Source organism: Amblyomma americanum, chromosome 11 (genome assembly GCF_052857255.1).
Source record: "Amblyomma americanum isolate KBUSLIRL-KWMA chromosome 11, ASM5285725v1, whole genome shotgun sequence".
Taxonomy (NCBI): Eukaryota; Metazoa; Arthropoda; class Arachnida; order Ixodida; family Ixodidae; genus Amblyomma; species Amblyomma americanum.
This window is the reverse complement of record NC_135507.1, coordinates 70,627,860-70,653,375: the sequence shown is the minus strand read 5'-3', so window position 1 is coordinate 70,653,375 and position 25,516 is coordinate 70,627,860. Positions and strand designations below refer to the sequence as shown.

Genomic DNA, 25,516 nt, shown 5'->3' with positions numbered 1-25,516 from the left:
TCACCGCACTTTAGGTCAACAAAATGTCCCCTTTAATTCTTCTGCAAATAGCCTTTTACGGGCAGAAATTGGGTTCAACCCGACACTTATAAAAATTTTTGAATGTGCTAAGATAAGGTAAGGAAAAGTAAGGCCCGACTTATACCTCATGAAACATGATATGCACTGAGAGTTGGAAACACTTCGGCATTCACACAAGGTCGAGCGAACTTCAGTTTCATATGGTTGCAATGAATCGCGAAATTATCTGAATGAATCACTGCATAGATAATTAGATGTCACGCTTTTTTCTGCTGTGGAAAAAAAAATTGTTTTCCGCAGTGTTACAGTATATAGAACTTTGGCCGAAGCAAGTTCAGTTGCTTTCTTTTGTCGCGAAAATTTCCTTCTACTCTGAGTTCGTCAATCATAATTTAAAATTTCTCTCTCGCTTGTGCGGAGAACATCTGGTTTTGCTATAATGTAAATAGCATTGCTTAATAACGCCAAGAAACGCATTTGTTTTTCATTGTACTGGTGTCTTATATGAGCATTAAGGGCTGTCTAGCATTGAAAGCATTGCTTTTCCCCCCATTCTCAGTTAAAAAAAAAGACTGCAGTTTCGCTTGTCATCGAGAGTAGATGTCAGCAAAAAATGCCTCGCAGTACCTGATCACTGCCCAGGACGAGTTATAGGTGGTGCTAGCCACATTCTTGAAGCGGGTCTCGATCAGGTCATGCCACACCACACCACGAATCACTTCTGCCGCCGACCTCCGTCAAGCGCAGAATGATCCACTGACGCGCGCACGGGTTCGCATCCGCGGCGCAGCTCGGGTGCGAGAGTGGAAGCTCCATGGACTACCCGCTTTCCGCCGCCCTGAGGCTTTATTACCTTTTTTTTTCATGGACGCGTTGCGCCTTACCACTTGCGAGCGATGAGTAAAGGCGCGATGACGAGGTGAAATCGCTGCTAGGCACAGTGTTATACAGCGCTGGCGCCTTCGAAAGCCCACGGTCTGCGCTTCTGCTCCAGGCGCGCTAATTACTTTAGCGTGCGACAAACTGATAATCACTGGGACGGAAAATTGTCGGAGGTTCGATTCGTTTTTTCCTTCCGGTTTGATGTGGTTTCCGGATGATGTTCGCCTGAGTTTTACGAGAACGGGAGCTAAAAGCATTTCATACATAAAACTGAAATAAATCGAGAGCAAAAAAAAATATTAGAAGAATACAGTAGAGGACGCATTGTTCGGAAGTAAAAAGAAAAGATGCATTTTCCTGATATCTGTTCCGCACTTAAGATCGGTGCTTATTTTTTATGTCCAAATAAAACAGGCTACAATGTGAATTAGAGTTCAAGAACGTGTTTAGCAGTGACCTGCTCAGCAGCTGCAGCTGCTAAATTAAAAGCAATGAGAGAATGCCCCTATATATTTGTATTTGCCTTCATTCATTGAAGCAGAGCAGTATCAAACATGTGGTAGCAAATTCATTTTCTGACTTATTTGTCACTCTTATTGAACGAAAATGGGGGCATATTTAATTGTTATTTGACTGAGGGCGCGAAGACCTATGTTTCACAAACATATGGACTTTAAATGGCGCAGCGAAGAGCTTCCCTATGGACCATGGCGAAGCCTTCGTGAAGTCTTGGTTGGGCCATTTTGAAAGGAGGCAGGCCAGGAGGCCTCGCCAGCCATGATTTGCGAAGAGGTGTGGCTGTGAAACTGCAGTGTTGTAGACGAAAACCGAGGCATCCAAGTGACCGCAGACCCGATGTTGAAATACTGGACCCGCCAATGCGAAACAGCATCTTTCACGTAGGCTGTAATTTGAAGGAAATGTGATGAACATTAATGACGGCTGCGAAAACGATTTGAAGGAATTGTGGAGGCAATAATTTTTGCTATTATTCCAGACAGACGAACGCCTTGCACGGAACTCTTTTCTGGTAAGGAACAGGTTAGAAGAAAAGCAAAATAACCAAGCGTCACAAACCTCGAAGTTTCATGTTGACGTCTTTGGCACTGATGATGACAGCGTGATCTTGGTTGAACTGTTGTCGAAACTTCTTTTTCTTGTATACGGACGCACGCAGTATATAATTTGGCCGAGCCAAAATTCTCTGGCAGTTTTTTCGTAGGCAATCTGCGCGTGCAAGAGCACATTTAATGGACATCGCACCTTAACTCAGCATCTACATAGTGATGCTCAACTTCCCCGATGAGTACTAAACTGTAGATTTTAAAAACTTTCTTTTGTTGCGTTGTTAAATAAGACTATAATGCGGGCAGGAGAGCAAAATTAAAATCCCTTTAAAAGTGAAAATGCGACACTTATTTCGCAATAATTTCACCCGGATCAGCACTTCATTAAAATGTTACCATTTGTTTTTTTTTAATTATGATGGATCACAGCATCGCTGATGCAGCACTCAAACAAGAAGGCAGCAAAAGTATCACGACTGTTCACCAAAGCATTGAGTAGTTGTCGAAACTGAATCATCATGAGCATTCGAAAGCTTGTCACTAAGGGTTTCAGTGTTGTTTACTGCCTCTTGAAAAGTGGGCTCTGCTTTATGGAAGCGTGCAAAAATAAAAATCGGCAACAACTCACGTGAAAGATGAATATGACCAAACCCTGTAGGGAGCTGGTTATCACAAAGAGGTACTCGAACAGTCGACCCCATTCCTTCGAAACGGTTTCTATCAGGCTCAAGTACGCAAATATCCACGTTAGTCCTGGAAGACGCAAAAGCGATCCGGTACAGACAGGCTCGTCAAAATCAGCGAAGGAAACTTCATGCTGGCGTTTCAGAGATTTAAGGCGAGAGCCTTTGTTGGCTCCATCGTTGTCCGTCCGCGAAATTTGTCACAATACAGCTGTCAATCAAATGACGTCAACTCGATAAGAAAAAATCCTTTTGTACGGCAGAATTCGAACGACCATCCTTCCGTTCCGCAGCCGAGCGTGTTAACGACTAGGCTACTTCCTGCCAACTCATACCCATTTCTTCTTGTGGGGGCCGGGGAATTTTTTTCTTACTTCCTTTTCTTTGCCCACATTAATATGTGTCTTGTGGCACCGGCAAGGACACTTTATTTTTCATTCTTTTTACAGTTCCAAAACATTTTTGGTCTAGCGTAAGGACGCTAGAGAGTCTTACGGAAAGGCGTCGTATCAGACGGATGGCTCCCAAGCGCCCTCCAGTCTGCAGCATATGAGATTCACAAACAATTGTCTTCTTAATAAACATCCTAACCGCACATCAGGGACACAAGCAGCAACACCGCTGTAAAGGCTTTTGCCTCGCCGCACTTTAGCTCAACAAAGTGCCCCCTGAATTTTTGAAATAGGAGACTAGAAAGTCTGTATTATGCGTGAATTTCAGTGCATCTGAGAAGTGCGCTGCACATTTAACGGTCTTAACGTTGAGTTCAATGTTCCAGCCGTGCTTACATTGTGTCCTACGTAAACGAACAAGCCCTGCACAAAGAAGTCCGCGTCATTTCACGACATATACGTCGGTTGTGGATATCCATATTCGGATAAAATTATAACTGGGTACAGGCTGAATCTGCTTCCAGAAAAGGATTTGAAGCACCATCTTATTATGTCTGCGTTCTAAGCCCCTCAACCTCGAACTGTTATGTCAGTTGCTTGTATCTGTTACGTCTTAATCAGATAAAAAAAAGCTCTGAAGGTGTTGCATTTTGCCTCGCCTATGCAAGTTCGGGCTGAGGCCGACTTCTTGTCGGAGCTGAGCAGATAATACAGCTAAAAGGAACGTCGCTTCCACGCAGAACTCCAGGCCAGCAAGCCATTCAGTACTCTGGTACTGTTCTTTTCGTGATGAATTCATTTGCAAGTTAAGTTGATGAAGACGATTTCCTCAGGCGTGTTTTAGGAGCATTTTTTTTACCGATAGAAAACAAGGAAATCACAGTACTTAAAATATAATATTTAGGACCTAATATTTGCTGATATTGAACGGTGATTAGTCATTAGTGTCTTTTCGACGGCGCCCTGCTGTTATCTTTAATGGCCCCGAGTATTACGCGCTACATTTAATTCGCAGGGCATGTAATCTCTAGCTCTACAACCGATTGTGTATGCCAGATGATACCGCTGCAGAATGTCTTGCGGCGACGATGTTTAATCATCTAGGAGCGCATATTTTTTTTCTGTACGGAGAGTCAAAGAAACTAAAAGTGTCAGGAATGGCTATGCTTACCCAAGAGGAAGACAATGCAGACAGTTGCCCGTAGTTGCGCCTCAGCCAATGCCTTCTGGCTCTGGGTGCTGCGCAGCCCTTTTTGACGGCGGCAGTAGATGCTGAACACGATCACGCAAAAAACGATTACGTTTGCAGCCAGAACGAGCCCCACAGGAAAGAGGAAACTGTAGAGAAGGGCCTCTTCTTCCAACCAGCAGCTGCGCGCGGCGAAGCAGAAAGCATCAGTGCTAATGAAAGGGCGTTCGGGGCTAAAAATAACAGATAGTGATGACGTAATCCAGCGTAGATATTTTTTATTTAACCGAGCCCTATAATATCAAGGAAGAGTGACATAACTTTAGCTAACGATGTCTAAAATTATAATGTACACGTTTGTGACACTCATTCAAGCCAGGTTTTCGCCTAATGTTCTGGCTCAGGAGAACATGCAGATAATTTACGGACCCCTATCCTTACCCTTTTGTAACTGCGGCGGAGGAAATTCTTCCCTTGAAATTTCGACGTGACCAAGAATAGACTATGATACACGAAAGGAAAGGATGTTCACTCCCTTCGGGTGCATAATCGTCAGGCGAAGGCTCTAGAGAGTTCTGCAAAGTCTCTCATATATCACTGCAGTAGCTCAACGTGGTTTTGAGATGTAGACGAAAACTTAAAGGTGAGCTGTGAATACGTTGGGCCGAATATCATTCAGTCTATAATTCGCCTCCGCAATAAGTATGCAGCAGTCAGCGCTAATGCACACCCGGCCAGATCTTTAAATGGCGTGATCTTTGCATCCCGAATCGTACAAAATGCTTCTCGCGACTAAACATCTGGCATCTTAATGCTGTAATTTGACGTGTGTGACGGCATATGTTGGTCCGTTGTTTCCCTATTATGCTTGATTAGAGTAACTGCCTGATTAAATCAAAATTATTAGTAATAGTCTTCGTCTACGCCTACAAGGAGCCAAAACAAGGGGGATACGTAGCAATGGTTCTGGTGGCGCAATCGCGCTTAATTACTCTGAACAAACGACATGTCTATCCTGAGAGGAGAGCTAGTTTACCCTGAGGAGGAAGCGGGATCAACCGGAACCTTTGCCGCGGGTGCCGCTTGCTTTGGGTCTTCGTATCTGCACACGGTGCAGATCTGTAATAATTTTGACCTAAGCAGGCAAGTGCTCAAGTGTAATATAGAATAAAAAAATGAACCACCAGACTCAACCACGTGCGATTAAGGATGCAAAAATCTCGACAGGTAAAGATCTGGGCAAGTGTGCGCTACGTTTTAACAGCACTTCTGTGTATCGTAAGACCGCAGAGCGTGTTGATCTTGTTTACTTTTTCAGTATCAGGCTCAGAATACTCGCATTGGATATTAATTGTGTGCACAGGCCGAGGGAGTGCTTTTCTTTCTCGGGCGGCGTTAAGAGGTGAACAGGCACTGGCGACACGTCAGAGGCGGATATGGGTCCACAGTCGCTGACAGCTTCTGTTGCGAAAAGCGCCGACAGGCACTCACACAGAGCCATCGACCTAACCGCGGCTTATCGCACACCAAGGACTAGTTTAGGCCTTTTTGGTGCGGCATTTTCACGTGTTCTTGATGTGTTGCAGCCAAGGACCTCTCATATGTAGTTAAATGGCGCGGGGCTCATTAAAAGGTGCACAAAACGAGGGCTCAGAAGAGTACATTTGTCCAACTAGCACGAGGTAACGCTCTGTCCACTTTTAGACGCGGTATATGTCTTTAAGCTATGAAATGCGTAAGGGGTGGTTATTACGCCGCAGAAATAAAGCAGCTTAATTGTGTTAGATGCCTTCTCCCGGAAAATACCACCTTATCCAATCTTCATAAGCAGGTAGTGCTTTTGCCCCAATTCGGAAAACAACTTTGCGGACTCGCATTTCTAGGTTGAAAGTTGTAAGGGACGTTTGCCTGACAAAGAAAGGACCTCTGTACATTTATTGTCAACTTTTGCAATTCCTGAACAAAGCACGATGTCTCTACTAAGTGTGTCGTCATGCACCTTTTTTTTTTGCAGGAACCATGTGTATTAGCTATGGCAACGACAAATGACATAGAGGAGAAGACGCTTCCCCGAGGCGCAATACACGCAGTCATTTCTTCTGCACTAAACTGTATTCAGAGGTTGTTTTTTTTCTATTAACCGGTCACTCATATTATGACTAGGACGCGGATGTGATGCAGCCGGATATGAAATGCTCCGCTTTAAACGTAAAACAACAGTCGCCAAAAACGGCCACTGCTTCAACGCTACAAAGCGGTGCCCCAAGCCTGCTTCGAGCATTGTGATGCGGCGAGGCACTGCTCGTCGACTGTGCTGCCTGTCGCTATAGAAACAGCGCCTGCCTGCAGCCGCAGAAGTCGAAGACAGCAGATGGCAGCAAATGGACTCGGTGCTGTAAGAGGACACACTTCGTGCAAACTCAAGCCATCTCCAACCAACTCTCGAACGGCAGGTGTTGCTGATGTACTGCGCAGCACGCCGCATGGCCGCAAGCATATACACGTCCGAACCAGCTTCGCTATGGCGCTGTTAAAATGCCGTCGACGACTTCGGAGCGCCGTTAACGTTGCGACAGCACTTATAAAATGCATTAGGGCCTAATGGTACTGCCTGACTTCTTGGTCGCTCCGACACTTACAAGTCTTTCCGCTTGTGGTAGTGCATTGGGTTTACTATGAGGACACACAGTATGACCACCATTGGAGCACCTGGAATACAAGGAAAAAGGAATGATTAATTAACAGACAAACATTTTATTACGTTTAAAACATGCACTACGGCGCACTTCATGGTGGCTTCGTTCTTAATAAACAAAATAGAAAAATAATTGCAAAAAAAAACAGTGCTATTTGGTAATCCGGTGCGATGCCTACGCCTTAGCTGTGACTTTCCTAAGGACTTTAATATTTTGTCCGAGACACATTGGTGTGCTGATACGCAACTCACTTCGTTTCGTCATGGAATGAGTGTTGTTGCCTGCGATAGATTGTATTTTTGCAGTGAACCGCAACTCCGCAACTAACTGATTGAAGAACCGCCGAACAGCTTTGCATCGAGTGTAAATATCACGTTAGCACTTTATATATCTTAAAAAAAAGTATTTATTGTCACGCACAGTGTAGCGTTCTGATAATATGCTGAACGTTTAAACATATTGGTGTTGCTATTTCAACATTCATTTTTCCAAGAAAGATTCTTAGGAAAACAAAATAAATAAGGAATATAAGTAGTCAACCTTAAAGAAGGAGAATGCTTAAGCCAGGGCGCTTTTCAGAGCTTCATCGCGTCAATTGTGTTCAAAGCTTTCTCGGTTTGGAACAATGATGCGATTATTAACATGCGTCAACTTGCTTGCATGCGGTACATATATCCGGATGATCACTAATGAGGCATACGCAATTCACACAAAAACAAATAGTGAGCCAGTGAACGGACGAGTGCTGAAATTGAAGCAGAGAAAGTGCTGTTTCGGAAGGCATAACAGACCGCACGTAGTTGGAAGGTTCATATAATGAAGCTTTGATTGAACATGTACTGAAGGTTTGCACCCCCCCCAAGCCTAGAAGCGTCTTCTCTCCAAGACGAGAGACGCAGGCACTGGAAAAATGAAATATTCACGCCTCAAAAATGGGCAGTAGATTTTTCACATACAGAAAGAAATAAGACATATGAAAACAAGTGTTCCAAAGAGAGGAGTAGAAAACAGTAAACTGTTACATAGAACGTAATCCAGAGGGCTTAGATCTACCAGTGCCTATGAGAGCTCTTGAACATGCATACGTAAAACGCAGACACATGCAGCAGACGAGTGGGGGACGCGGTGCCGGAGAAATAAGAGTTAAAATTTCAATAACAAACAGTTGAGCTGCTATCTGCATCTACAATAAAACCGCATTGTTGTTCTTGCCGCCCGTCTTGAGAAAATGGCATCCCTCACAGATATCATATTTGTGTTTCTGATTACTAGACACCCACTAGTTGAACAGCAGATCAGCTAAATGCTCAAGATAAAAAGTTGTCGGTTGCAAAAAGAGAACAAACCTTTTGGGAGTTTCTAAGAGAAAACATGTACAATGAAAAGATTATTCCAAGCTTTGAATGCAGACTGCAAAATAATGCAGGTATGCGTGATGACGACTCCTCAAGTGTGCTAACAAAATAAAAAAAGGCAACATGCGCGCGTCATCTGGTAATCACCGCCAGTAGTCGAGCAGTCGTAGTAGGCGCCTCTGCTGAGGCTATTATAAACTTTTAGGTCCTGCTTTTCTTTCAGGAGCAGCACGATATTTTAGGAAGCAAGCTACTCTTACGAAAGCAGAGTGATCAAGCTGAATAATGAGCAAAGCTTGGAGAGATTCGCTCTTTATGCTCGAGCGTCGGAGACCAGTCGCCCACTGACCCCAGGCTCCGAAGGCGGCCTTGAGCACAAGGTTGGGCACGTAGGTTCCCAGGACACGCACGAAGCGCAGGTACTGCAGGAGGGCCTCCACGAAGGTCCACGCGAAGGAGACCAGCAGGAAGTAGTGCAGCGCGACTCCCACGCACGTGCACGACGCGAGGCTGGCGCGGCGCTTGGGCAGCGCCGACAGCGCCACGAACGACGCGAGGGCCCCGAGCAGCGAAATGCACAGGTTGAACAGGATCTGGTGGCCCGTGCCTTTACGCCACTTCCTGGGATCACCGGCGAAGAGCAGCAGGGCACCATTGCATTTTTAGAAATGGAAAAAAAGTTTAAAAAATACCTTGTGTACCTCTGCCTAGCAATGCTTTGTTTTGACGAACTGTGGATAATGAAACCAGACTCTTATCACAGAGTTGCTATACCAAGGCATGTACTGCGAAGGCGAGATAACCGCTGGTCCTTAAGGGTAACGGAGCGGATTCCAAGCGAAGGCAAGCGTAGCACGGGGCGGCAGACGGTTAGGTGGGCGGATGAGATTAAGGAGTTTGCAGGCAAAGGGTGGGCGCAGCTGGCAAAGGACAGGGTTAATTGGAGAGACGTGGGAGAGGCCTCTGCCCTGCAGTGGGTGTAGTACGGCTGATGATTATGACGATACCTCAAAAAGTAGCGTGACGTCTGTAATGCGAGCTGATGCAGAAAGGCAGCTAACGCAAGTACACTGCAGAAGAGCGGAAGTGCTATCGCAATCGAAAGAAACGCGAACAACGCGGCGCCTAAACGCTCCGCTGTTCGAATTTGTTTTCATCGCGCTTTTACGCGGGTGATACAAAAGAGACGTTACAGTCGTCCCAGAATGTGCCAAGAACGACTCGCGCGCCTTTCTGTCATCATCGTAGTGAAAGAGCGGTGAAGAGAATTCCCACAGCGCCGTGTGTAGGCGCCACGTTGTTCGCGTTTCTTTCGATCGCGATAGTACTTCGAAACGCTAATTAACCGCCAAGTTTGTAGGCTCCTATATGGCGAGCTCATCTCGGATACGTTGAAGCCGGCCGTAATTAAGACGCACCGAAATTGTGGACCACAGGAGGACCACAGAAGCGCGTGCGTATTCCTAGGGTCTCTCGCAGCCGCACGAACTGTTTGTTACTGCCCACGGGTTCTTGATACGCAGCGGCAAGGATTCCTTTTCTCCCCATCTTAGAAGTCTGCAGCCCTTTGCCGACAATGTGCTATTGCTTTAGGAGCGCTTCGGTTTTTTTGTTTTCTTTCCGAAAGTAAGTCTTCTGGGGAGCTTTGCTTGTTTTTCCTTATAGTTGATGGCTTTTTACGCGTCAAAGGTGAACTATAGGCTGCGAGGTTGGCAGTATTTAAAGGGACACAGAGTACTAATTGAAGTTGGCCTGCGTCGACAGACTGTGGCGATCTAACGGCCAAGAGGCCACTCTAACCGAAAGCAGAGCTTTAGTAATATAGAAAAGAAAAAAAAACAGGCGTCGCCATCACCAGCCGACTTCGCAGGTGTCGCCACATATATTTTTTTTTCTATGCGGGTCCCCGAGGTTTTACTCCACCGACACTGAGTGCAAAACGGCCGCGACCAGTCCTTTTCGGTGTGGGCGTCACGAGTCTCCACTGATTGACGGTAAGATTTTAAATTAAATTTTCCCATCGGTAAGTATGTTTTTTTTTGGCCTGGGATAAACGTTAACATGTCCAGAAATGGCCAGAGAATGAATTTTTATCGAGAACAACAATTAGATAAAGTGGTCCTCCGTGTCCCTTTGAAGACCTCGTATAGATAACAGCCACCTCACAGATTTCTTCAGTGTGCACATAAACCTAACATGAATCTCAGTGCAAGAGCCCACTTTGCGTTCTATATAGATGGAAATGGGGTTTTCACGCCTACGTTGGCAAGCATCTTGAGGCTTCTCCCTTCCTTGTTCACTTTGTGTCTGTGAAGAAACCACCTGCCTGCGCTCGATCTAGCATGACCTACTGGTTGTATTATGTAAACTTCGGCGAAAAAAAAAAGCAAATCCTTAATTTCAAGTGTGCGGACCGCACTCTCTGTGTAAAGTCCTCAGAGCACAATTTTGCTGAAAAATAAGATTTTTATTGGGTTGTCCACACCCGCTTCATAAAATAACGTTGGTAATTTTATTTATTTATTGCACACCTCAAAGGCCCCTAACAGGGTGTATTGCACGAGAGCAAATAACTGAAATGTACAAAACGAATTCTCGAATTTTATATTCATACCCAACAATTCTGGACAAAAGCGTTTTTAAACGGGAAACATTTTATGACCCCCTTCCCCAATATTTTCACTTTGTAAAACTTCACTAGAACAATCAATATATACGAAATTGTTTTTTGCTATTGCCGTTTTTGCTGTCGTCAAAAGCCTTCCACATTGGTTATCTATGAACGCCTCAACTGCTCGATGCTAGTGATGAAAAAACTTCAAAAGAAACATTTTCCTACATATAAGAGATATTTTGCTACACATTACCTATGATATTTTCATAAAAATGGATAAACTATTCCGATATTCACAATTTTTGTGGAAGAACGTTGGACATGTGGGCGTTATTTGAAAAAGAAAATGCAGTGTATTCAACAGCTAAACATAGGTCCAAAAATTCTACATTCTAATTTTCAAATACGTGTAGCCCACGGACTGTGCGCCGGAAATTTTGGCAAGCATTCCGTAAACAAGGCGTGCATTCCCAGAAGACCAGTAAAGAGAAAATAATACATCTCATCTTTGAGCCCAGCGCGAGTGCCTTGTTCGTCCTAACAGTAGTAGCTACGGATCAAAACGCAGGAAAGGATGGAGCGCGCTCTGCCTCAACCAGCATTGTGCAGCCTTCTTTTGGGTTTCCGGGCTGTTCAATATGTTTTCTTTGCAATTATGACGCATGATGTAGAAAACGACGGTAGGTCGCTTTCTACTTTTCACACAGTTTTTAACTCACATTGCCACATCGATTTGGTCGTCGTAGCAATTAAATACATTCTTGATAACGACTCGATAGTTCTGCCTCAAAGCGAATGGAATACGGAATACACAATAGAACAGGGGTGCACTATTTTAGAGTACAAATTTTGGAAAAATAGCGAACAGTTCATATAAACGGGCAATAAAGTGCTTTAATCCTTCAGGGAGCCAGTTGCCTATACGCCCTCAAAAAATACAATGCTGAAAAGGTTTCTTTTCACCATCGCTGTTTCGTGTAAAACTTTAGTTCGAAGAACGTTCTTTTTTTCACAGCATTATAATCCAACCTCTTTTGGTAGTTCCCGATTCACTGCGGCTTGGTGATAATTCTAAAACATTTTGACCAAAGTTGACGATGACTCAGTTTCTTTCGCAAATTCCACTGAAACATTCAGAGTTTATATGTTTTAAAATTTATGAGAAAGTTCGTTTTTCCTGGAGGGGACGTGAACGAAGGCTTGCTTGACGCTTAATTTGCATTGAAATAAAAAATTTCTTTCACTTAAAACCATATTTTCTTAGTAAAGCAGTAGAATTACACAATTATTGAGTGAGAAAAGTATCAAGTTTATGGCAACTTTCCAAAGTCGTTTTTGAGGCTCAGAACTTTTTTCAGTTAAGAGGAGCTTGTTTCGGGAGCCAAGTGTGCGCTTTTACATTGTTAATTATAAATACCAAAATATTGAATTTCCGTCCGCTAAGACAAAGGTTCGTGAGGCGTGCACATAATTTTTTAGTATGTGAGCTTTTACATTGTTAATTATAAATCCCAAAATATTAAATTTGCGTCTGGTACGACAAAGGTTAGCGTGGCCTGTACATAATTTTTTTAGCGACAAAGGTTAGTTCTTCCCGAAATCGTCGAAGCTGGAAATTTTTAAAGTCACATTAGTGCTAATCACTACTTCTATTGCATGCCATATTTCTCAAGAGTAGAAATATGTACTTATCGTAAAAGTGAAATTATGCCTTTGTGTGGACACCAACAAACTCCTATAAAAATAAAAGTTGCTGAAAAAAATAATCAGAGGTCACCATGGCCGCCAGTTTAATACCATGTTAAATAGAAAAGAATGTTAACAGTGTACTTGTGCGCTGAAAAAAAAATCGAGAAGCATTCATTTAATTCTCCATTTCTAAGCTTCTGTTTCCAGTGAGCCCTTCGTCGAACTGACCTCTGCATCATTTTACAGATCATCTCAAAAATTTCTTCGACAAATTATGCTGTTTCCACTTGTTTTCGTGCGTCAGACCTGGTTATTCTGTGGCAGATTGTTTGCACAGGTTGAGCTAAAAGTACAAGATGCAGCAGTATGCAGTTGTCATAATGATGATGAAATATTATACCTACTTACTTGAAAAAAACGTATGTGAGAACTACCATTAGGAGCCCACTGGCAGAGATGGGGACTCCTATCGTCGTCAGATAGCTGAGAATAGCGTCATGTAAATTTCCGCCGTACCTGTTCTTGCGGTTGTATTTCTGAAATAAAAGTAGAGTGCGGAGTTAAGGCGCACTCACTTCGTAAAGAGGGGTTCAGCTTGTGATTGTCCAATGCGTTCACTCTTTTCTGGCAGACTGCTTGAACAAAGGAGAACTTTTTTCAGGTACTACTAAAGTGTTCTGAGACGGATCTGGTCCTAAATTTTTGTCACTTTGCATTTTGAAGTCATTTTAGTGGTCACATTCTAGCCAGCAGACTGAGGCTTCCGGTAGTTGCTAAATATTTATTTTTCTCAGATCCGGAGCCGTTGCTATAAACGCCAAGACTACGCCATTTGTGAGAAACGGATTCATGTGAGGGAGGACAACGTTCGTTTCGCGATACTTACAAAAATCACAGCGAAGGTTGTTAAGTGCGTGCAGTTGCAGTGGTGGTACCCGTTCACTTTTCCACGATACTCGCATCCGTTCCCGGACCATGCACCGAGGTATTCGTTTTCATTGACGTCCCAAAATACGCATTCGATATCTTCTGGGACGGTATCCTGGAAAATAGGTGCCATCGTCATGATTTTCTGACGCATCACGTAGCTGTCGACCCTTTGCGGAACTCCTGAAGCCAGCTTTCCTGCACAGCAATACTCTCTTTATCACTGCGACGCGGCATTTCCTAGGAGAGAAATTGGGCGCAGCGCTGTTCTATTCCAAGTCTTATGCCATGCACGCATCTGGCACGCATGTTATGCATCTGGCGAGCAGCAGCTTGACAAAGCTACATTTCGCCCTTCCTTCGCGACTGCAAGTGGCTCGGCAGAGCGGCGCTTATTTCGTGATCGCGACAGCAACACACGGCAGAAGCGGGCATAAAAGACGTGCATCATTATTCTGATTACTGATGCCTCCAGTGCTGTATCTGGTTCCTGCCCCAAAACCGGTTGAGCCTCCATGGTGAAAGGTGTTTAACTTGTGCAAGGAAGCCGACTTCCAGAATTTTGCACAGGGTCCTCAGAGCTCGCCCTAGGGACAGTCGTACTGACAGGGAAAATTCGCGATTTTTGTTACGTCGCTAACACTGGCAAACGTTAATGCATTCGTGCCTAAATTGCTCGTGGTTCGGAGTTGAAATTTCAAGCATCGAAGGTGCCGAGCGAAGAGTTTCGTTTATTACTAAGTTTAAATAATGAAGTGCCCACATTTAGTTTGGAAACGAGATAAAAACTCCTGATGCTATCACGTCAAGTCCTTAAACTAGCCCCCCGTGGCACTACCTCCCGACAGAACATTCGTAAAACCATTCTGTGGTCTATGACTGACTCCAGTTTGGCTTTCAAGACAGCATGCGGAAGCCCACCAAAAGCATTGCCATGTATGCATTCCCTCACAAAAATGCACGTTGATTTTCAATTGATCACATTTATGTATTTGTAGAGTTTGAAACATTTCAATAAAAACTCAAACTTTACGGAGCTCATGCGTTAAGATGTCAAAACGTTCTCTGGTGATTGAGTCAACAGAGAAACAAATGCTGATCGGTGACCAGAGTCTCATTTGAAGATGAGTCAACAGAAGCCAATTTCTTGCAGGTTAGTTGAATCACAGGTAATTTCGTTCGGCAATACTTTCCCTTCAGCTTATTTTTTTTTTTTGCAGCGATAGCTACATTACGGTACCATTTCGAGCCTTCAGCGTGGCTGGTCACGTGGTGCAGAGCACCTGCCCGCGGCGCGGCGCTGTGGCTGATCACGTGGTTCGTCACGTGGTTGGTCACGTGACCAAGTTCCACTCAGCCAGCTGTAGCTATCGTGTCACTCCAGGTTTAACCAGAGCTAAACCACTGCCATTTTTTCTTGGGATGCCAAATAAAACGCTGATCAGCAGTGTTAGAAGTAGAACGTTTCAGCATAATTTGTGAAACATTGGTTTAAAGCATTTAAACACTGGAGCAAAAAGGAAGAAAACATTCCAGACAAGTAGAAGTCCGCGCCAAGCATCGATTTGGAAAACTATACTTTTATTTTTGCTTTTCCTGCAATAAGGACTCAATTCAACTAACATAACTCTGCAGTTAACCCTCTAGGTTGGTGCCACGGATGTATTGCATCTATGGAGCTAAAATTATTAACGAAATCTGCGGTTATTAACAACTCACCACTGATACTAGTACGCACGTCCTTAACTGCGAGTATTTAAGCATTAGCACGTACGCCTTGAGGCACGTCAATGTATGGTTGTAGCAAGTTAATGCGATGTTGTAATGCTGTGTTCACGAACTTGTTACTTCTTTAAGAATGCTGGCAAGAGGGTATTGGATAAAAAATTGGGTGTTTCCGGTAGTGAATAGCTGTTCCAGCAAAATAAGTGCATACGCAGTTGGACTGGCATATGCGTGATGATTCAAAAGGGTTAGAGTATATGGTGGAAAGGTTATTTTATTGCTTTTTGCTCCAACCAGTAACTTATAGCGTTCTGACGACGATGGCGTTCAGATCTCACTCGGCACAAAGTATCGAGTGAGCACAGCAGAGTCTGAGTTGCTACTCTGTATTATGTTTAAGTATGGACGCGTTGGCCGATTTGTCATGGTAACGGAGTACAAGACCTTCACCCCGAGTCAACTGATTAACGAAAGTTTCTATTGAACAGATTTTTTTTATAGCATTGGCCAGGTTGGCAGAAAATTGAACAGATTTAATTAAAGGTTAATTTAAAAACAAGGTATTTTAAGGGTTGTAGTGAGCATACATGATGTTATGAGTGTGCTTGTAAATGACGCGTGATTAACTGAAACTGAGAATAATGTGCCAATTAATGTGACACATCATCATTGGCTTGAACTAAATGGCCCTAAAAGGCGGAACCATAAAAAATGGCTAATTTTTTTTTTCATCGGAACCTTCCAAAAGAGGAATAAAGTAAAGAGCCGCCACCGTAGTGTCAACACCGCAATAATTATACTTCAGGTAAAGCACGCGCTATTGGCGATGAAGCACAGCTGAAGCAATGAGCACTATGCATAACTGTACTAAAACTGCTTATCCAAAAGTAGCCCGCGTACCAACGTACCCACAGCACTATCTGACATGAAGCTGCACTGCGTGATATTTTGTTTTCTTTATCAAAAAACTTGTGCCGCCAACCATATCTGTAACAACAACGGCCAGTGTTCAATGCATATCACTTTTGTCATAAATAAATCTTTTTTTCATATCACTTTTGTTATAAATAATACCACCATCGGATGTCTGTGGCCTTTCCCGAAAGAGCGTCTTCTAAAGAATATGCCAAAGGAGTTGTGTACAAAACACCCTGTTCTGAGTGTCCAGCGTTGTAAATTCCCGGAAAGAATGGAGCAGCACAAAGGTGACGTCAAAGTGAGCGAAGCGCAGTGGCGAAGCACTGCGAGGCATGTGACCACAGGATAGACTTAGCACTATTGTGCTGGAGACCACGCCAAATCCACGCACAAGTCTGCTGCTTCAGTCAAGGCTTCTTGAGCAGACGCCGGGGAATATTAATCGCTCCCTCGGAGCCACTCCCTCTTCCTAGATGCGCAGTTTCAGTTCAGTAACCTGGCGGTCAACTGTATGTGGGTTTAAACGCAAAGCTGCAAGTCGCCCGCAATAACACCGTGACGAATAAACCCAGTAAGGCTTCGAAACGTCGTGTTTTCTTACAAGAACTTGGTTGGCGTTCATTTATCTCTGAAATTGGCATCGGAAACCAGAGAGACCTCTGTCGAACGTTTTCATTTCAATCGCGTAGCTGCTATTATTGAATAAGCAGCAATGGATGGAAAAGATGCTGTATATCAACAACTTCGATGCTTGCTTGCTTGCTTGCTTGCTTGCTAGCCTGCTTGCTTGGACGCGTCGAGTGAACATTGCTCAGCACGCCCCAAGAGGTCTCGCCGTGCCTGTGCTGAGGAGAGCGACACATGCCTGAGCCTCTAAAAAACTTCTACATTGGCTCCAAGAGCATGTCAGGCAAGTGCCATGTGGGAAAGCATTTCGCAGAGTCACCACGACATCCGAGTCTCCGACACATCAGTGGGCTTTTTTAATAGCCAATACGCATGCGAATAATCGGGCCGGTAATGGGTTACGAAACGATTAGCGCAGCGGCATGCAGTGTGTCCCCTTGCGTAAAAAGAGGAGACATGTAAATGTGCCCACGCGCTGAAGCTGCCTGTCCGTCCCATCGCGGGGTCACTCTCCGAGGACTGATCGCTGTCAACACTTCACGCAAAGCCGCAGACGCAAAGAGAGCTGAACTTTCATAAAACAATTAAATTAGAATCGGAAGTTGCAGGCTTTACCTCCATTTTCCTCTTTCAGCAGAGGCGCTTTTTGGCGATAGTGACACGCATCTCATACACGGGAAAGTCCAAGGAACGGTGTCGTGGTTCAGCCGTGTCTCCTTGAAAGAAAACCCTATAGATCACATTGCGGAAAAGCTCTGCAATGCAGCCACTCTGACGAAAGTGCTTCGAGCAGAGAACGCTTGCTTTGGCTGGATTGAATTTCTCCCTCTTCAGAGCAATGACCCACTGCACCGCGAGCTTTTGATCTTACGGGAAACAGTTGAAGACGACTGCAGTAGTTGTTCGTGCACCCGAACGCCGAGCAATACCTCGTGTTTAACCTGGTGCTTAAACTGAGCTGACAATTTTTGTACGCCCGCAACGCACGCAGCACGAACAACGCACACAGCGCAAGAAATAAGCTCGCTGAAGGCTCGCTCTGGTGGTTCGAAGTATCCCCGGCTCCTCCACGCGACGTCAAGTTGGCCTATGTGAACGAGGTTTCTCTATCCGCTGTTCTCCTCCTCTGCGCTCTCGCGGGACGGACGCGGAAGATTTGAACGCCGCGCTTTCAATTGGTCATTGCGCCGGTGTGTTAGCCAAAATCTGAAAAATAACTTCACAGAAATGATCATGATCGAGTCTCCTCCAGAACCCTAGAAGGGCAGCAGATTCGTAAACTGCCTCAGTCTCCCGTTAAGGGTAGGACGCGACAGCGTTCGTGGGTCTCTTCAGCGGCTAGAGGTCCTCTTCGCGTATCACTTCCCCTAGGTTCTGCCTATATGCCAACATACGCGCAATTGGTAATTATCTTGTTTAAAGTCATAGATTCCGGGGTGTCCTCGAAACCGTACCGGCACATTGGAGCAGCAGCAGCATTTTATGGAGGAAAAACGCTAAGGCGCCCGTGTGCTGTGCGATGTCAGTGCACGTTAAAGATCCCCAGGTGGTCGAAATTATTCCGGAGCCCTCCACTACGGACCTATTCGTTCCTATCTTCTTTCACTCCCTCCTTTATTCCTTCCCTTACGGCGCGGTTCAGGTGTCCAACGATATATGAGACAGATACTGTGCCATTTCCTTTCCCCCCAAAACCAATTATTATTATATTATTGGAGCAGCGGTTAAACGACGCGCCACTAGCCCGGAAGGCGGCTGTTTCAAACATAGCCAACGGTGAGGCTTGTGGGACTCAGGTTGCTCTTCCCGGGCAACATCTTGCGACCAATCATTAATTAACTGCCACCTTCCGCAATGCGCAGGTTGTGAAGACGTTACAAGCGCGCGTGACCTCGGTGGCAGCTGGAACGCCTGATTTTCACTCGCAATGCCGACACAGACGACGACAATGGATTTCTGAAGAATGGAAGTCTCAACGCTGTAGTGTTAAACGAACACTACAAAGTCATCAAGCACTCTCCTTTTTTTACTGCAAAAAGAAAAATACTGTAGATATAACCGAGCTCATTTGAGTGATTAGTTAAACCGACAGTGACAAGCTCTTGTTGATTGGTTTACGTACAACTCTATAATCTAACGTTTCGGAATCTTTGGTCATCGTCCCGTGTCATTCCTGTCAGTTTTCTTCCATAATCTCAAAGCTCAGCGCATTGCCACAACACAATGTCGCCACCCCCGCGACCCCCTCACTTCCTCCTCTTACACACATTACGTATTTTAGATGGCATAAGAGGCAGTAACATTACACTTACACATGTTTGCTTTAAGTAGAAGCTGAAGCTGGAATCTTTGGTGGCCATTTTGGCCGCATCACTCTCCGTGCGGTATTGCACCTGGAAAACGGGTGTGCACACATCGTATACGATGTCCGGGTTTTCGTCGCTCGTCTCATGCTCGTCTTCACCCTCGGCTTTGGTCATATCTTGGAGCAGGCCGTTGCTGTATGTGACACCGATGGTAAGCAGTGGCGCGGAGGAGGCGCTCTCGGAGAGCATGAAGGCCACGTCAGTGCTCTCGTGGAGGCTCATGGGATCGCTGAAGTTGTAGGTCTTATCGTCGCGATGGCGAAATGCGATGCCCTGCGGAGGATGGGCTCCAAACACCTTTCCCAGGGCCACTGAGCCCCGCACGACTAGAGTGTTCGTAGGAAGCCCCGCAGAGATATCCTCCATGGCAGCGAGCATCCTGCGAGAGAAGTGATTCGTGAGGTCTGGAGCAGACAATCTACAACGTTCTCTAGTGCTTTTGAGATCACAAGCAATGTGCAGGTTGCCCAGGGCTTGCCTCGCCTAGTGTGGCTTGTTTTGATTCACCGCGAGGAAGTAGCTGGTATTAAACTGGATGTCATACGGTTTACTTTTCCTTTTTTTTTCTTAGGGAGAATGGCCGCTGTTTTGAACATCCTCGCCGCTGTATTCTCCGTTTTTCTCCTTTAACCTCTCTGCTTAGCCATGCAACTTGCGATGTCAATATGGGTTTGCTACCAAATCTCGTGGGCTACGGCTGGCAAGTTTTGGACCTAGCAAACATGGCACAGCACATAGCAGCTGCCAAGTTCACTCTAGGTAAACAGTTTACCTAGGGCAACAAATGTTTTAGCACGGCAGGCGAACCATTTAGAGTGCTAGAGGGCGGACATGTGCTATGCTGTCGCGATTTAGCAGACAGGCGAGAGCTAGCTGCGAAATTAATGTTCAGTGGCGATGTAGCTGACAACATGAAGGTATTCTACTCAATGAACGAGAGGGTGGCAGTTATCTTAATTAAGCTGAACAAGAGGCACTAATAGAAGGCTGTAAAGGCCTACGCAACTACATCTAGTCATGATGACGAGACAGTCCTCGAAAATTATATGAAGACGTGGAACAAGCACTGAATAAAGTAAAAGCGCAGGATCTTAGGCTAAAGCGAACAGACAATGTGATACACCAAGTTTCTGTAAGCACCGCACGCCTCAACACTTCAGCTATGCCGACGGCACAGTTTCTCCGGTCGCCGCGTGTGTCGGGCTGCCGCCTTGTCTTCCACATTGGCTTGGGCTGGAGGGGCAGGTATAGCTACGAGTCCGCACGCTTTGAAAAGCAGGAGAACTGATCATACGCATGGCGGGAATGGGGAAGTTTCGATTGCGATAAGGACACTACTTGCTTTCCGCTCCGCTATAAGTTCTCATCGCGTTGATGCCATGGATTCACTCAAGGCTGTTACTTGTTACCGTGACCTTGACTGTTACTGTGCCCTTGACAAAGTGTTGGATTACTTCTAACGCAGTAAAACGTAGCACAGTGTGCTGATGGCACCAGCGTTGCCTAGCGTACCGGAACCTTGGAAAAAATTGTAACGTCATCGTAACATCATTTTGTCATGCAGGGGATGTAGTTAGGTTGACGAAGATGATGAAGAGCATCCTCCGTTTTGAGTGATTCTGGAACCAACTAAATAGAAACTACGTAATTACAAAGCACAGCGGCGACTAGAACTCATGCAAATTAGTCGCGTCTGGTTTTGATATTTGCCCATTTGTTGAACAACATCAGCTTAAATATCAAATATTCGTATTTCCAATGGCTCTTGTGAGATGTAAAGGCAGTATAACTACAAAGTTTCCTTTCGTTTTGAATATGTACCCAGTTAAAGTGGGTAGTGCGGCTGTTTTTAGCAAAACATAATACTGTCGTTTCAGCAAAGAAGCTCATTTTTATTTCACCTCGTAGTATAAAAAGCGGCTTGTAACTGTTTTTCTGCCATCAGCGAGTTTATTCTTCTCAGAAGAAGACAGCAGGCATATGAGATCTCTTCCAAGCCTTTGAAGTATAAAAAATGCGGTATTTTTCAGACATTAATGACGACATGGCGGCTTCTTCGTCGGCTAACAGGACGCTTGTACATATCAGTGTCGTTCCTGGAGCGAGATAATGGGCATGCGCTGCAACGCAAACCTAATGAACCACAAAAAGATTTTATGCCGCACACGGGTTTTGCTCAGTTAAATGGGCTCATCTAAACAGGCGCTCAAGATGCAAAACGTAGCGGGACAATAGCCAATTTCAACAAAGCACGTTCTCTGACGACAGGCAGTCTTTGTTGAATCAGTCCCACGCGACTATGCGTGTGCTCGCGCCAAGCACTAAAACTCGGAAGCTGCTTACGCCTCACACCGTTTCATCTTTGGGAGACATGACTGTGTCCATCGAAACGACAACAAAATGTGAACAAAAGAACCCCTCGTGCTTGCCAACGAACTTGAGGTTTCGGATAGGGGAGTTAGAAAGTGACCAGGTGATTATGTTGCCCAATACGGACAAGTGTTGCGTGGATGGTATCTTCTTCCTAGTAGATACACTTTGAGTGACTGCATTATCAAGAATAAACTATCGACAGTAATGAGCGAAATGTCTGTGAAGTCTACCAACAGCTGCGCTTCAGGGTGTAATGAAAGTGAAAGCAGAAAGCTCATTCCAGACGCGTCAAACAATGCTATGTTACTTTACGTTCCCAGAAGGTGCAATACCCGAAACTGATTGCGTTATGAACGCTAGGGTCACCTCTTCTAAATCTGGAGTATCACGTTTCGGAAACTCAGCCGTATGACAGCGAGATGGCAGTTTAACATTGGTGAACAATTACACCAAGTGAGAAAATAAAAAATTATCGGGACACATCCTTACCACAGGTTTTCTTCGAAGTTACCTGTTTGTGGAGTTGGCAGAGCGGGACTGTTTCAGAACCTGGCTGTCGGCTTTCAGTACGTTGTCAATTGTAGATACAATACCCTTCGCTGCCTAGACAAGAGAAAGAAGAGAACGTGCTCAGAAAATCATATCATATAGGTGGTAGTCAACACCGAGAAAAAAAAATTAATTCAGCGCAAAAGTTTTCGATGAGTAGGGACGAATTTTGTGCCAGTTACAAAGCTGAGACTCCAGAATTCAAGAAATGAGGCACGGACGTTTGTCAAGTATTTAGGCGTTACGCACAACACACTTTATTTTGAAAAGAAAAATGCACAGGTGATCATTGGATGGGATACGACAAATTTGCGTCAGCGGGTTTGGCTGCACATTTCGTTTTTACATTGATCGCATACCCATCGCGCCTTTGAATTTGACTTCGCCGTCGCGTTTTCACTCCTCTGCTGCGTATACTTCTCTGGTGAGTGTAGGCTTGCGCAGGTTGTGCGGGCGGAGAAAGGAGGGGTTTGGATAGGTGATAGGAGGAGGGTGGCACGTGCGAGATGATTTTTGACGGGTGCACCCACCCGGGTGTGGCTTTTGAAGCGAAAGCCTCACTGCGCTACGTGAAGCCGATTTCGCCGTGTGTTTCCAGTTGACCTTCAAGTGAGCCAGAGGTCCATTTGCAGGTGGAAACAACCGCCACATACCTCAATCTGCGATTGAGGTTTCCACTTACCTCAGGGAGCCAGTTATGCGCCTTTTCTTACCTAAAAAAACAACGGAGTCAAAACCTTGCGATCGTTTTGAGGAAAGGAAAGGCGCGTAACTGTTCGCGCCGCAGATGGAAGTTTTAATTCAGATGGAAGTTGCACGTTGTTCTGCACAGCAGAGCGCGTATGTGTGCTGCTGTTTAACACAAGGATTGTTCGGCTGGAACTATAGCATTGTGGTCTTGCGCAGCGGCCTTCGATGCTGATCTGTTCGCGCCTCCTCAAGTTCCACTCCCAGTCGTGGGTATTAAAGCGAAAGATTTACTACTCCCTACAGTAGCTTGTTCGACATTTCATAACCACGTGACGTCGCCGAGCTGGAGCTGCGCCGAAACCGATTAAGAACGGGAGCTTCGAAAGGAAAAGAAAAGCGCGTAACTGGCATCCTGGGACAGTGGACACTTCAATCGTGCTTTAAGCTACGCGGCGGTAGTGACAGATGTGTGCTGCATGCGTTGGCATTGAGAACGTTGTGGCAAAAACGCGGCACTGCAGCTATAGGCCGTCGGCGTTCATTGTGTGACCAGCCTGTCGCGATCAACCGTTCATTTAACGGCCACCTGCCAGGGTGGCGGGTTGGGCGCACTGCCTGTCCAGTGTGTGGAAAGCACTCAACGTTACAGACGCCAAGCTGCGTCTACTTGGATCATACACCACAGCTTTAGCTCTCTAAGTTGGTTCAGCAGTAGTTAAACCCCAGCTAATTTTTTCTCCACAAGGTGACTATACTGGTTACGCAATAAAAGACTGTCGTTCGGGCGACGAGGAGACGTGGCTGCCCACCGATGTATGTGGATCGTACGCGAGCGGCCAAACTTGCGGTGAGTCTCGCGTGCCAAAGAGGCACCTCGTCGTCGTCCGTCGATGCATGACCTCGCACCCCACAGTATGATGAATTTACTGTGTTTTTCCACGTGTGCCGAGTAGTGTAGATGGCGGAATGATCGGTTCGCATTCGATATACGATAGGATTTGTGATCGTTACTTGTTGGGGATGGCTGATAGAGTACTCTTGTAGCTGTTGTAGAATGAGTTGCAGACTGACGTGGATCCGTGGGTGAGCGCATAACCGCTGCCCCATGCCGCTTGCGCCAAGGTCAGAAAGTGCACTGATGAAGCCAGGAGGAAGCCAACTCAAAACACGTTGTCGCCACTCGACAACCTCCGATCAATTCTGCTAAAGTCTGCTACAAAATTTTAAAACGTTTTCAGCTTAATTACGCAAGCGGTATACTTTTCCCGCGGCGGTTCATGGTAGCGAATAGCACACGCAGCCCCTATCGCTTGCGCTCTCCTCTCTGCCCTGTCACCTTTTAAGTGGCAGCACACCCGGCTTAATGAGCTATTCGTTTGTAGGCGGAACGCATGAGAGAACTGCAATCGCGGCACGCAAGCGGGCATGTCACGTGGTATTTTTAGCCATTTTGCGAGCATCTACAGTGAGCGGAAACACGAATACGTAATAGATAAAAAGTTACAAACAGTTTAAACGGATGTTTTTCGGACTGTTCTACAACTTTCTCACTGAAATTTTTCGCTTAACTTTGTAGCTTGCGAGGTTGGTTAATTAATCGCGGCTAATTGTGCAATTAAGCAGAATACAAAAATAGTGACTTGCTTCATAGAATAGCCAACGACATGCATTTTGACGTGTCCTCTTAGAGTACCACGGCATATTTTAGACCTTCGCTAAAGTTAGCTAGGACACCTACTCTTTATATACTCTTGAAAAATAAACATTTCGACACATTTTCCTGTCTGGTTGGGTTTGAACACTTATAACAATCTGCACATCTCCAAAACAAATTTAATTTGAAACACAACGTTTCGAAGCCGGCTCGGCTCCTTGATCAGGGGTGACTGGAAGAAGAAGCTAGCGTCTTTAAGTGTGGAGACAGTAAAGAGGCAGTATATACTCTACACACCTGGGCAGGTTGCCCGAAATCCGGTGGGGAAGTGGGCAGTTTTCCACAAAGCAGGCCTCACAAAAACAGACAGACCGACAGACAGACAGACAGACAGACAGACAGACAGACAGACAGACAGACAGACAGACAGACAGACAGACAGACAGACAGACAGACAGACAGACAGACAGACAGACAGACAGACAGACAGACAGACAGACAGACAGACAGACGGACGGACGGACGGACGGACGGACGGACGGACGGACGGACAAACGAACACACAACAGCGAAATGCGGTGAATGGTGGCTGTAAGTGCGAACACAGTAAAAAAAAAATTATTGGGCTATCAATGCAGGCTATTCCGAGGGAAATGCGGTAGCATGTGGCCTCCGATTTCGCGGGCGAACCCACTCGTGGCGCCCTCTTTGTGCAGTGACGCAAACTAGCAAACGGGGGGGGGATTCGAGGCGTCATCTTTGCGCTGCTGCGCAAACTAGTGCCACAGCGCGAAAGGCTGCAGTTTAAGACGCGGGGAGAAAGGCCAGTTCGAATGTGTTCCACTTTTTTAGATTGTTTGAGATCATGTACAATTTGCTCAAATGATATGTCCAGTTTGATCAAGTGCCATCAATTAAGCGCCATCAAGCGTAGACTACAAAACGGCCACGTGTTCGAGCTTTGCTTCATGCGTCCATGTGCCCGCGTGCTCTTGCGTTTGTAAGCGGTCACACAAACCCTGCGACACATTAGAACGTGGGCTAGCACGCACAAGTACCCATGTCTTCTTGCGTTTCTACTCTGTCGCGCACAGGTTAA

At 45.5% G+C, this 25,516-nt stretch overlaps 1 protein-coding gene across 1 annotated transcript in view; it reads right to left on the bottom strand.

Moving 5' to 3' along the window:
* Nucleotides 1–1,399: 1,399 nt before the first annotated feature.
* Nucleotides 1,400–25,516, bottom strand: part of LOC144109686 (uncharacterized) — a 166,862-nt gene continuing 142,745 nt past the window's right edge. The window contains exons 23-32 of the mRNA XM_077642486.1: nt 22,036–22,127; nt 19,098–19,530; nt 13,475–13,630; nt 12,997–13,124; nt 8,635–8,906; nt 6,874–6,943; nt 4,217–4,416; nt 2,599–2,723; nt 1,981–2,130; nt 1,400–1,807 (exon numbers count right to left, since the gene is read on the bottom strand). Of these exons, the coding sequence (XP_077498612.1) occupies nt 1,990–2,130; nt 2,599–2,723; nt 4,217–4,416; nt 6,874–6,943; nt 8,635–8,906; nt 12,997–13,124; nt 13,475–13,630; nt 19,098–19,530; nt 22,036–22,127 (1,617 nt within the window). The 3' untranslated portion in view covers nt 1,400–1,807; nt 1,981–1,989. The remainder of the gene's footprint in view (nt 1,808–1,980; nt 2,131–2,598; nt 2,724–4,216; nt 4,417–6,873; nt 6,944–8,634; nt 8,907–12,996; nt 13,125–13,474; nt 13,631–19,097; nt 19,531–22,035; nt 22,128–25,516) is intronic.